Source organism: Rhineura floridana, chromosome 14 (genome assembly GCF_030035675.1).
Source record: "Rhineura floridana isolate rRhiFlo1 chromosome 14, rRhiFlo1.hap2, whole genome shotgun sequence".
Taxonomy (NCBI): Eukaryota; Metazoa; Chordata; class Lepidosauria; order Squamata; family Rhineuridae; genus Rhineura; species Rhineura floridana.
This window is the reverse complement of record NC_084493.1, coordinates 14,036,925-14,050,653: the sequence shown is the minus strand read 5'-3', so window position 1 is coordinate 14,050,653 and position 13,729 is coordinate 14,036,925. Positions and strand designations below refer to the sequence as shown.

Sequence of the window (13,729 nt, the reverse complement as noted above, 5' to 3'; positions counted from 1 at the left end):
AGCAGATACAAACTGAGCAAGACTTAGTTTAGCTTCATGTGTTTATCTCCATGAGAGAGTTCATTATAGCATATAACATGTGCCATAAATTTATTCTCCGCACTTAGGACAGAAAGGGTAATTGTGGACTCCAAACAAAAGAATTTCTTCCACTTGGCCACTCACACTACTCTGGCAGGAAAAACAGAAAAGAAAAAAAATCCCTTGTGCAGTGATGAGAATACACCAGAAGAATCGTTCATAGGATGATGGGTTCTATAGGGTCTCCATTGTATTAAGATCTTTCTCTAGAGCCAAAACAAACTGAAACACCAGAAGACTTACTTCTACACACAGGATTTGTATATTCCTTTTACCAACTAAAACTGCAAGACATTTATCTGAACTGACAGGGTGCTTGTATATTCCATCACATGAAAACTGACCAAAAGCCACTTTACCTGGTAATTACATTTGCTGCGGTTACTGCAGTGTTTCCTCTGTAGCCAACATGTAAAACCAGTGGTGGCTGGCGGCTCCATGTCAGTAGAGCAGTGGAATCTGCTCCAGGTTTTTGGTCCAAACTTTCAAGGAGCTGTCCAAAATGCTGAAGCAAACCCAGGTTTAAAATAAATTCCCACCCAGACACCCTAAAAATCAGGACCTCACATTCTCCAATGTACATAGGCTCAGGACAAACCCAAGTTTAAAACAGTCAATCAATTAGTTTCGTCTCTTCCCATAAAACATCCTGAAGCAATTTAGCAATAAAAATATAAAGACATCTATAAATCCAGTGTCTGATCCAATGCAGATTAAAAAAAGTGGAATGAAAGCTCCACTGAAAAGGATTGTTGGATGAGGAAGGTCTTCAAAGGGCATCAGAAAAGGCAATAAAAGTAGCACTTAGTCTTAAATGTAACCCAGACACCATACAAATTAAGCCCTTGCATTCCCTCAATTAATATGGGATTGGCAAAAACCCAGGTTTAAAATCAAACTGGTTTACTGCTATTACAGGTTGCTTGAGCCTTACATTTCGCTCAGTAAAAGGTACCAGACAATTTTCATCACTGGAAAAGCATGAAAGCACTCCGTGTTGCTTTGGTTATTTAATAAAATTATGTGTGTCAGACAACAAAGAAGCAGGTGCCTCAGTTGAAAAACCCTGGGTGTGCCTGTTAGGATCCCAACTTTCTTTCATTTCAAAGCAATGCCAAGGCAGTCTACAGATCAACAAAATATAACATAAAAGCCAATACTCTTTTTTTTAAAAAGCAAAACATCAAACAAAATGGAACAAGTTCAGAGGACGGCAACAAGGACTATCAGGGAACAAACCCCTATGAGGAGGGACTGAAAGAATTGGGCATGTTTTGCCTTGAGAAGTGGAGACTGAGGGAAAATATGACAGCATTCATGAAGGACTTGAAAGGTTGTCACACAGAGGAGGGCCAGGATCTCTTCTTGATCATCCCTGAGTGCAGGACATGGAATAATGGCTTCAAGTTACAGGAAGCCAGATTTCTGTTGAACTGTTAGAGCAGAACGACAATGGAACCAATGACCTAGGAAGGTGGTGGACTCTCCAACACTGGAGGCATTCAAGACGCAGCTGGACAGCTATCTGTAAGGAATGCTTTAACTTAGATTCCTGCATTGAGCAGAGGGTTGGATTCACTGGCCTTATAGGCCCCTTCCAACAATTCTATGATTCTAAACACTGATTCCCAGATAGTACGCAAGTCACACAGCAGCTAAGTGGTTAACAGAAACCCAGCCAACTGGGAAGCCCAAACAAAAGTAAAAACACACCTCCAATTTTGAACCAAGGTCATTCGTTGTGCTTGTTTAATGCTGTATCTGCCTATGACACAAGATTGACTTGTAAGCACAAGCTACGGTTTCCTGGCCTTCCTCCTCCACCAGCACGGCCACAAATCAAAAACACATTGCAGATGATTAAAGAACTAATTTCTTCTGATTGTTTGTTCATATTGTTTAACATTGTTTTCATAATATAAAGCAAGTAAGCAGCTTATTATTTTTCCCCTAACAGAGCTTTCAGTGACAGGAAGAATGAACTTTTTTAACAAAAAATGTACATCGCATTTATATTTTCATAGTTTAGGATATGAGCCAGACAAAAACTACAGAACTGAAGGGAAGCACGCTCTGGTCCTTACTCACTGGCTAGAGGTCTAACAGCTGCTGGGGTGAGTATACATGTGGGGTTTGTATCATTACAATCTGTTATAAGCTGCCTTAGGGGGCTCTTGATCAAAAGGCGGGGCACTCATCAACAAAATAAATTAGTATTAAAATTAATGGGTCTCAACAATTGGCTGGATTATGGCCATAGTTACCATTTCAGCCTACAAAATGAAAGATTTACACAGCATGTTTACTTTGAAGTAAATCCCATGGCCATCATGGTATTTACTACTTGCTGTGCTTAGGGTCACAGGCTTAAATTGTAATCCTATGCAAGACTATTTGGCAATAAATCCATTTGAAATGAAATGAATCTTTATTGCTCAGTGCCATAGGCTACCACATCTGAACACATGTAAAAGGAAAATACAAAATACATATTAAAATACAAGTCGTATTTCAACAAAACACAGTTCAACAACATACAGTAAAGGAACGACAATACATTGCAAATAAAATTTCCTCTCCCGAGTGAAAGATACCCTGACCCACCCCATGATAATAGCGCCAGGGCAATCCATTTGAAAACAACAGGACTTCCAAGTAAGCTTAATTACTGAATTAGGACACTGGAAAAAAATGAGCCAAGTAAAGACAACAACCAATGTAAAAAACTGTTAGAATGGGGGGTAATCTAGATGCCTATCTTTGGGATCTCCTCTAAGCGCTTGATTTTATATCAGTAAAATGGAGGCTGAAGGACAAAAGTCTGCTAAAGTGATCAAACCAGTCTCTTTGTTAAGTTAATGTCTCCAGCCAAGTCTGTTAAGTATCTCTTTGCATAACTAAAGAGTACAAGTGAATGATTGCCACAGAAAACACAAGCTGGAGATGCTTCTAGAAGTTGGGCTACAGGGGACAAGTCTTCCCCCCTTCCCTGACTGGAGATTAGGGATGGGGGGAAATACTTGCTAGATCAGATCTATTACCAGATTTTGACACAATCCACATTGTTTTTGGACTGGCATTGATTTCTTGCAGTGGGTCACGGCTGCGATTGGCAAGGTTTTTTTTTAAAAAAAATCCGGTCTGAATTTTACATTATTGTCTTCGTAATCAGCTTTCCTCTAAGCTGATGCATTCTAAACTTAACTCAATGGAACAAGTGCCTACAGCATAAGCATTTTCATTAGCATTTCAGTTACCAATTACGCTATTTTTTTTCCGCTGGAAAAAATGTGAATCGGCAATTGCTTAGCAATTGGGAACAAAAAAAAGCCGCACTGTCGGAAATCAAACAGATAGGAACCAGTGACCAAACCCCATCTCTACTGGAGATATTGTCATTGGTGAGGGTGAGCAAGCAATAGATGCGCAGCCAATCTCATCTTGAACTGCACTTCAACAAGACACACAGGCTTGACTTTCTTTTGGTGCTGAATCCAAAGCTATGGCTTTAGGGGTCCTCTAAAAACCCAATGGGGAAGGGAGATCTGTTGAAGTGTTAATGCTGCAACAAAGCTAAAGTATGTGTTGACACCCCTCAAATCTCTCACCACACAGAGATTGGCGTGCATATTAGGGATCCACCTGTTGGTGCCAGTTTGATTGCATTCCATCAAACTGGCAGGCGGTTCCATTTTGGGTTAGTTATTTTCCCACTATCCTTAGCTTTTGCTGTTCTGATTTTTCCCCTCCCCCAAAATGATATTGTTACCAATGTTTTCCTTTCAGAAAAGAAAGGAAAGTGGTCTGCCCTCTGCCCTCAGAGAGACCAACATTCAATTTTTTCACTGAGCCACAAAGCTTATTTGATGACCTTGGCTTGTTCACTATCTCTCAGCCTAACCTACCACACAGGTTTAAAGACAACAACAAAAGAAGGGTGGGGACCTATACATGATGTCCTTTGTGATATTGGAGGCTGGTCCATTAGGGCAAATGGGGTGCTGCCCCACCAACCTCAGTCTGCAGTTAGTCAACTCTCTTGTTACTTACAAGAAGTCCTGGGGGTAGCACTGGCTGTCAGCTTCCTCCATCTTAGTGTTGCCCTTACAGAACTCAGCAGGGAGGAGGAGGAGGGGGCAAAACTAGCATGAGTAGGCTCTGCCCATCATTGGCTCTGGCTCCACCAACTGTTGGGCTCCCTGCCTTCCGCCCCACCAGTCTCAAAGGGAACCAGTTACCACTGCTTCCTGATCTCCTTGGAAGAATGGCAGAACAATAATGGGATTTTGAACTTGAAAGCTCATAGTTCAAAACTAGAATGTTCTGCCACTTCCTCATCATGGCTCCCTTTGTAGTTGTTGAAACTTAGATTGTAAGGTCCTCAGATAGAGATTTTTTTTAATCATTCATTTTGCTTATCGTGATAGCACTATATAAACAATACTTTGCCTAAGGCTTTAGCTGTCAAATGCAAATTTATCTCTTATCATTTGTGTCATGACCTCTTAAGGCCATCAGTGACAAGGAAACTTAATCTGAGCCTACAGGGTCACTAGCTAAGGAACTGGACCAGGTTCTTGGCTATGATACCAGTGAATAGGGACCCAATAAACTTGACACTCAAGGCTGCTGAACTGGATTCCCACAGCATCAGAGGATTCTTGTTGAGTTAAATATGGTTTGATTCTGACATGGCTGTGTGCAGTCAAAGTGTACAAATGCAACAGCACCAAATGTGTGCATGGATTTGCCATCAGGAAGGCAGTGATAGCAAAACTCCAATCTATGGCTAAAGACGGAGAAAATGGAAATGGACGGCCTTCAAGTCGATTCCAACTCATGGTGACTCTATGAATAGGGTTTTCATGGTAAACTGTATTCAGAGGGGGTTTACCACTGCCTTCCTCTGAGATTGAGAGGCAGCGACTGGCCCAAGGTCACCCAGTGAGCTTCATGGCTGTGTGGCGATTCAAACCCTGGTCTCCCAGGTCGTAGTCCAACATTCTAACCACTATGACACACTGGCTCTCCAAAAATCTCTTCCCTTTAAAATAATTTCCAGCACCTTGGATTGAAGCATGTATGTGCTATGTAAAAACCTAACAATAATGAAGAACTTTAAAATTATAAACATCATGAAACTTTTTGTGGCTCCTTACCTAGCTGAGATTCTGTTTTCCTTCAAAAATTATATCTCTGTTCTCAATCTAGAGAATCTTAGCCAGGAAACAGGATGAAAGTGATGCTCTATTCAGGTCTTACTCAACATCCTCCTCACTAGTGTCCATGTTGGTGGTCTGTCATCTGGAATGATTTTATTACTTGGAAGCAGTACTTTGAGTGTCAAGAAAACTAGAACATATAAGTTTTCCAGTACGACTAATATTTTTGGGGAAAATAACTATTTTCCTGAGGCAACTAGAAGGACAAGAGCAAAAATTAAGAGAGGATGAAGAAAAGCAATAAAGGAAGGAATTAACTATTTCTTATGACAGTGATCATGTTCACCTTTTTTGAGAGATGATCCACACATTTAACTCCCTCCCCCAAGAACATTCAAGAGGGACAGTTTTGTTTCTTGTACAAGATATTTGTATGCAGTTTTGACTAATGTACACATTCTTGCAAGTAGTTTATTCTAATATAATACATTTTGTATGTTATTTTCACCAACATATTCATTTTGTACACTTTCCTCTAATATATGCATTTTTGTAAACACTGCTTGGTTGGAGAACTGCACTGTAAAATTTGGTTAAGTGTGAGTTTCGAAGGATGGCTGTGTTTTGGTTCTCAAATTGTTTTGGAAAGTTTAAATTCAGCTTTAAATGAGAACTGAATCAAATTTCTCCCCCATCCCTAATAAACACCAACAATGGTGCACATTCAAACTAATGTGTAAAGAATGTGCACAGAAATTCATTGAATGGGGGATTCTGCACAAGTTAGTGAATGGCCCAGGGTCAACATGTAAATTTTGCAGCTGAGTGGGGATTTCAACTCAGATCTCCTTAACTGGTGTTTAGTAGTATTACACAACGACTACACTACACTGGTGTTTAATAGTATTATTTTACTATTAAACAGGCCCTGCAGAACCACTGTTACTTCCCACACATACACACATGCTCCCAGTTATCTGATAATATAGGAGCATGTGGAACTGCAAACCTTTCCATTAGCATATAGTTCCTTAATACCTACAAGACTGCATATAAAGGGTTTTATATAACCTTGCTTAAAACTGTAAGTACGCTTGTGCCAGACCAAAGCAGAACATAATGAACTATGAGTGGAGAACATGAATCCATATGCAACACTGCTATAGCAGAACAGAGTACAAGTTGTTCCCATTTATATTTTACTTGTCTCCCATTTCAAACTAACAGCAAGTCTTTTAAGATAGCAAATGCTTTTTGAGAGATGTGGAAATAGCAGCATTATTTTAAACAGGTTACATACGAACTCTGGAATGAAAGTCCAGATTACATTTTGGAGAAGCCTTCCCTTTTCCTATCCTCAAATGAAATTACCATCTTGAAAAATGTGTTTAAAACTACAGAACAAAGGAAGTTAATGTGGAGTTGCAGAGAGCTAGAGGGAAACTACATCCTATATTGCAGCAAAGAGTAACAGCCTGATGGACCTTCCTACACCACAAACCATATTTCTGCCCAAGCCCCTTTTCTTGTGATGCTGGTGGTGGGGCTGGCAAATGCTCCCTCAAATGCTGTTTTTTCTCTTTGCAAAGAATGTATTTTAAGGCATTGATTCGCCCCAACCTGATAATGAGGGGAAATGAGTCTTTTCCACCACGATTGTCCAAGGGATCATACACTTTATCTACTTTCAGCATCGACATATGCTTTGCAGTTTCCCAAACACATTTGAATAAGTTGGACTTTATTGCCTTCGCATCCTAATATTGCTTCGTACAGTTAAACTCTTTTGATCAACAAGCAATCGGTTTTGCTTTTAACAAGCCTGTCATAAACGTGGCCCATACTGCAGCTGCATTTTCCTGCTTGATATATTATTACTTTCCCAGGTGTTTAGACATCTGAATCCGAACTCCCCAGGGTAAACCAAAGCATGAAGTACTCTACTTTTGTAACTCAGTAGCATCTCCAAAAGCATGAGCAGTAATCCCAATGTGCTCAGAGATTCTAAGTGCCGCTTTTCTCCTTTCCTGATCTACTCATCACCATCAAGACTGGAAATAGGACTGGACTAAAAGAAAGGTTTAAGATGGAGGAAAAATCAGTTTTGTTTGCATTTTAATGAGAAACTGCATAATTTGCCCTTCTCAAACCAATAAGCAAACAGAAACATAGCTATCCTCCTAAATTTGCACTGCTTCAAATTTTGCAATGCAGTTCTCCAACCAAGCAGTGTTACAAAAAAGCAAATATTAGGGGCAACGTGCACAAAACATTGTACCTGTATAAGAAAGCCTTTCCATGCATGTTTACTTTGTATGCTGCTGGCCTCACCTTTGCAGCATCTACAGCTGTGTGTGAAAATTCATTCTCAAGTTTGACACATATACTGACACCATACAGGTGTTCAATGCTTCATCAGAGAAAAGCAAACTTAGTCATCTTGGCTTTTGAAAGTAACATATTTGAAGGAATTCCCAGTGAACAGTTCCGCTGCAAGTTTGCAGGGAAATCATGGTGCATGAGACTTTATTACCAGTTCAGATCATTATGGTAAGATGACTTGCGCAACATACATCTGCTTCCCAGTTACTCTTCCTTAGTGTACAAAACTATTTTGCATGTGGGAAATATTGTATTTGAAACTGATGTGCCTTTTTGTAAACTTCACAAGTCATCGTTCCTAATTAAAATGCATAAATCAGTTTTGTCATTACCTATGAAAACATTTTCCCCCAGAAACCTCTTTTATAAGTGACTGATGCCCCAACCCTTCTGTCCCCCCAATTTTTGTCTCTGCCCACCCAATGAAAATTGTCTCGCTACGCTCCTGTGTAAGTATCCATAAATGCAATTCCCATTGTTTTGATTTGGAGTTCAATGGGTTTCTGGGACACATTGTGTTATGAATAAATTTCCACAGCAGGCCACACACTTCCTAGGTTTACTTTAGATCGTTTGCCAAGATTAACAGGGCCTCTTTCATGTTGCTTTCTTTGCCATTATATCTATTCCACATTTAGTGTAATGTATCTACAGCTTCTGGAGTACACGCTGCTGGTCTAATTAGAAGAAACATGGTTTGTTATTTTCCAGACTCCCTGCTTCATCCATTACTACCTTCTCTTTGCAATTTCACTTTTCAAAAAAAAGTCTAATTCAACACGCTCAAAATAAACCAGAACGGTGAAAAAGTGATATGCAAATCTGGTCCATTCACAGCTACATTTATCCAGTGATAATGAACAGTTTTCAGCAATTTCTCTACTAAGAAAATGATTCACACCCATAAAAGACGAGAGTCACCATGCCATATTTCCATATGACAAGATGTCTTGTATCACACACCACTGTCAGAAGTTGTGCCTTGTAGAAGGCATTTTCACAGAATGCCTTTTCAAACATGGAATTTGGCTGCAGCTCCTAGGCGTCCTGCACACACTGCCCACTGCATTACATAGACCGGTGGTGGGGAAACATTTTTTTTCAGTCTGAGGGCCATATTCCTTCATGGGCAACCTTGCAGGGGCCATATACTAGCGATGGGTGCTGCGAGAGAGAATGTGGTCGGACACACACCACTCCCCATCCTTCATCCAGACAGGCAACAGGTATTACAACAGTTCAAGGACATAATTCAGCTAGGTAAAATCACTACAGAAGGGCACAGAGCAGGTCCAAGGAGAGATGTGACGTGGGCACATTTGACCCTCAGGCACGAGGTTCCCACCCAACACAATCACATTTGGCCTCCCCACGATTCTACCAGGATAAGCGCCAGCAGCTTGAGAGATCAATGACAAAGTCATCTTGGTGCCAGAGGTGGAAAATTCAGAAAGTAGCCCTTTTGCACTAAGGATACACTTCAGCAGACACTCGACAAGCCACATTATTGTGCTTCTTGACATCTTCCATTCATTTCAGTGGAACTTGTGCAGGAGAACATGGAAATTCTAGGGTCAGATCTGCCTGCCTCGTGCTCATTCAGATTCCCATAATTGTGTCCCAAATCTGCTTTACTTGGTGGAAGGACTACCACTGACTAGGATGCCATTTCATTTTTTTTATAGTTGTCTGTTAACCTGCTATGCAATATTAAGGCCAAACCATAGTTTGACACTACATGAACAAGCCTTGGTTCCAAAACCCAATTTTCAGTTGTTGCCGTCAAACAGGAAGAGCACATGACGGAAGGAGAAAAATACATACCTATTTCCAAGGAGCACCAAACCATGGTTTGGCATTGTGTCTGACCCAAAAGCCTATATACCTTTTAGCCTACTTCTTTCCCTTTGTCTTTTCTAGCAGCAGAACTATTTCTGCAAATACGTATTTTGATATCTGGTGTTGTAATTCTCCTTTGTTTTGTAGCAGAGTTGTGTTTTTCTAGATTTTGGCTTTTGTCACATTGCTCCTGGTGGGAGTGTGTCAGAGAACGAAACTCACAAGTAAACAATAAATAAAATTGAAATCATTGTTTGTTACTGCTCAATCCCCTTTACAGGGATTAGCATAACGGTCTGCTCTGCGAGCACACATGCCCTGTTGTCTCCTTGAAAAGATAAAAAGGAGCGCCATCATTTTCATATTCAGCAGACAAACCTGATCATCGTAGCGGTAGGTAAGGAACTGTTCTCCTGTGGTGTCTTCCAAGAAGCTTCCTTGGGGCGAAAGTGCAAACTCAGGCAAGAAGTATGCATCTTGGGACTGCTCTGCTCTTGTCTGTAAAAGATGAAATGCGATCGCATTACAGCTACTGAAACAGAAAAGTCTAAAGCATGTGTACCCATCTGCATGACCCACTATGGCATGTGACGGGGCTGGTGTTGGGGAGCCAGGGGAAGCGCAGCAGCAGAGGCAGCTTCCCACTGGGGCGGGTGGGGTGAAAGACAGGACAGAGGGCAGCTTACAGCAGGTGGAGGTGGGGGCAGGTGGAGCCAGAGGTCACAACAGACAGAGCACACTCAAAACAGGGACACACAAACACATTTGATGTATACATAGGGATGTCAGAGAATTCCAAGAGAGACAGAAACAGAAACAAGAGTGGAAACTGCAATGTTCCCATGCCCGGGACGGAAATCAATCCTTCAAATACGATCAGTATTTGCTGTGGTTACTGCTTTCAGTCCTCCCAAAATATGTAACCGATTACGTTCTTTCCCCCATTTGCTTTGCAATTCCCTTGCATTGAAATGAATCAGGTGGAATGACATATGGACAACAGAATTCACATAGTTAATTACACACATTACATAAGCGGTGTAGCTTCACCACAGCAGAATGCGAGGCAACTAACGTAGTTTTCTGGCCGAAGACAAACTGCAGCGGAACGGAAGCAGTGCTACATGCGACAAATACACGTTGGAATGGGAAATGATGCCTTCTTACATCCCTATGCACAAGAAAGACACATATGGAGTTTAAGAGGTGCAGGGGGGACAAAAGCTAGAGGCTGGGAGGTAGAAGAAAGAGAGAGTCTAAGGGATGGATGTGAGAGAAATAGCAAGGAAGGGAAAGAGGTTGCCCGTGGGGGAAGAACAAGTGATGCTAGGGGCGGGGAGGAGGAGAAACAGAGAGGATGAGGGGGGAAGGGCAAGGCTAGGGACTAGGAGAAGGAAGCAATATGGAGGCTATGGGCTGGAAGGGGGAAGACAGAACAAGGCAAAAAAGAGGTCGGAGAGGAGAGTTTTTCTGTGCTCCACTGCAAGAAAGGAAATCCTTTTCTTCTAGCGCAGCCCCCAAACCCAACAATCTTGACATAGTTCTCAGCCTGTGCTTTAAACCAAAACAACACAACCTGCCTGTTTAGTTACAGCTTCCAAAGAGGTGTGTTGGCTACATTCCCCTCTTTCAGAACAGAACTGCAGAAGTGGCAAAGTGATTGGCTGAAACCACTAATTGGGAGAGCAATGAGAGTAAACTGTGAAGGGCTGGGTTGTGAGAGCAATTTTTGAAGTACAGGCACACCCCGCTTAACGTCGCTTCACTTAACGTCGCCTCGCTATAACGTACATGCTCCATACGCCACCACACCCCACTTAACGTACGGGTGCTTCGCAATTACGGACACTTAATGGCATGACGCCGCTGCCATCTAGTGGCGATTGCGGGGCAGTACATGCATAGATAATTGCTTCACTTTAAGTACATTTTCACTTTACATACACGCTCCGGTCCCATTGCGTATGTGAAAGCGGGGTATGCCTGTACTTGATTGGTTGTGGGCCTTGGTCTGGAATAAACCACTTTATGCAAATTGCAGCAAAAAAAACTGTCTCTTGATTGGCTGTGTGTTTCCAATCTCAAGGAAAGAAGGCTATTTGGAGAATCAGTGGGACTTGTTGCCCTGCCTGAACATTTTTTTTCCTATGGGAAATTGCTTGGAGGAGAGAGAAAAAACTCTTCCCCCCCCTCTCTGCTTCTGAAGTTATGAGGGCAAGCCTCAGCAATGAAGACACTAATGAGAAAGTCAGGCCAAAAATGAGGGATTATTACATGGGGAAAGGGGAGAGCAAGAGTGGGCTCAAGCTCTGACAATGGGGGTGAGATGCTGGTGGCAGGGGTATAGGTGTGGAGACCCATTGCTGTTGGTGTGCCCTGTTTTGCCCTTATGGGCTAGCCACCCTTGCAATGCAGTATATTCCCCTTCACATACATGAACAAGCAGTAATTTAATAATAACAACAACAACAACAACAATTTTTATTTATTACCAGGGCGGGTCACAACAAACACATTGCAATCACAATAACAGGCCCAGCCTCTACCTTTGCTCTCCACCCTCACCCCGCACTACTTAAACTCTATGTATATCTTTCTGTCTGCAGTAGTGTAGTGGCAAATTCAGAAGTGCACAGTCCCTTCATGATAGTCACAACCACACACACTCTTTTTAGCTGCTGGATTGAGAATAACATCCTTGTTAATGCCTTCTCCCGCAACAACAGATCTCTAGGAGCCCAATCACCATGAAAGGGGGGAGTGTTAGCTACTGAAAAGAGTCTTCTCAGTGGCTGACTCACCTCCTTTCACTCTGATCTGCTCCAGTCAGCAGGAAAGAATAATGAAGTTTGTTAGAAGACTCTTCTCAATGACTAACACACTCCCCCTTCATGCTGATTGGCTTGTAAGATGCTGGAGATATACGGACCCTGCTCCCTTGAGACTCTGGATGACTATGCCCTTCTCTGTGTGCATAGGGATGTAGGAAGGCATCATTTTCCATTCCGCTCTGTATTTGTGGCATGCAGCACTGTTTCCATTCTGCTGCAGTTTGTCTTCTGCCAAAAACTATATATCCACTTTAATAAGAATCTGACCTTTTGTGAGTAGGAAAGTGATGGGGAAATGCATTGAAAAGTGTGGGATAAACAAAATACTAATAGGAAGATGCATCAACACCCCACAAGCAAAGCAGGATGAATGTTCATTGTCACATAACTGCCTCGTAGATAAATCAGAATTAATGATCAACAAAGAGCAGATACAATGTAACCTCTGTGCAAGTAAATCAGGATGAATGCTTAATAAATATGTAGTCTGGAGGAGCCCATGGCTTCACTCCTGGGATGCAACACAGTGCTGTGTTTTCCTATTTCAAAGCATGTGTGAATACTAGCAGAATCTTCTGAATAAATCTAAGGATTAGCCCTGTTCACTTGTCACTACATTAATGCAGCCTGAGATACCTGGTGGCTTCCAAGTTTGCAATACTAAGATAAATAACCATTGTACAGTACTGTTAATGAAAAGATAAATACATTGCATCCAATGTTTTGGGAACAAATTGTGCAAGGATTAATGATTTGCATAATACATAAAGGCAAAATAGAGATTATATTATGCTATGTGGGGGTGGACCACAGCATGGGGGAGAAGAAACGTAACCCTTTGCTCCCACAACGATTATTCCAGATTAAATCCTCTCTTCCCCCACATCACAGTCACATTCCAGGTTTCTTACCCCACCCACTGCAGAATTTTTGAGGGTAAGGAAATTTACCAGGTTTCCCCGGCTGTGTACACACCATACATTTAAAGCAGATCCCCCCCCCAACAACAAAAACGGAAACTGCAATTTGCTAAGTGTGCTGGGGACTGTAATTCTGTGAGAAGTAAGCTACAGTTCCCAGGATTTGGGGGGGGGATGTGCTTTAAAATGTATGGTGCGTATGCAGCCTCAGTAACATAACTGTATCACATACGAACCCAATAAGGGAGAACAGAATTATTAATTTGCTTCCATCATCTATCGTTAACTCACTTTTAAAATATTCAAGACATTATAAATCATGGCAGATTCATTACAAACTGTGCTAAGGCACAGACGTGGAATGCTAAAAACGATAAAAGGATTTTATTGACATCAAGTTGAGAAAAATTACCCGTTGCTGAGCAAAACAAGCAGCTTTTTTCACTATGAGTGCAAACAATCCGCAACCCATTGAAGCCAATGTGGCAGGACTCCCGCTAGTTTTAATAGCTCT

At 41.7% G+C, this 13,729-nt stretch overlaps 1 protein-coding gene across 6 annotated transcripts in view; it reads right to left on the bottom strand.

Annotated features, from left to right (window-relative positions):
• The window catches only part of ADAMTSL3 (ADAMTS like 3), a 300,162-nt gene that overhangs the window by 215,486 nt on the left and 70,947 nt on the right, over nt 1–13,729 (bottom strand). For all 6 annotated transcript variants that reach the window (XM_061594994.1, XM_061594995.1, XM_061594997.1 and 3 more), the window contains one exon: nt 9,843–9,962. In XM_061594994.1, the coding sequence (XP_061450978.1) occupies nt 9,843–9,962 (120 nt within the window). The remainder of the gene's footprint in view (nt 1–9,842; nt 9,963–13,729) is intronic.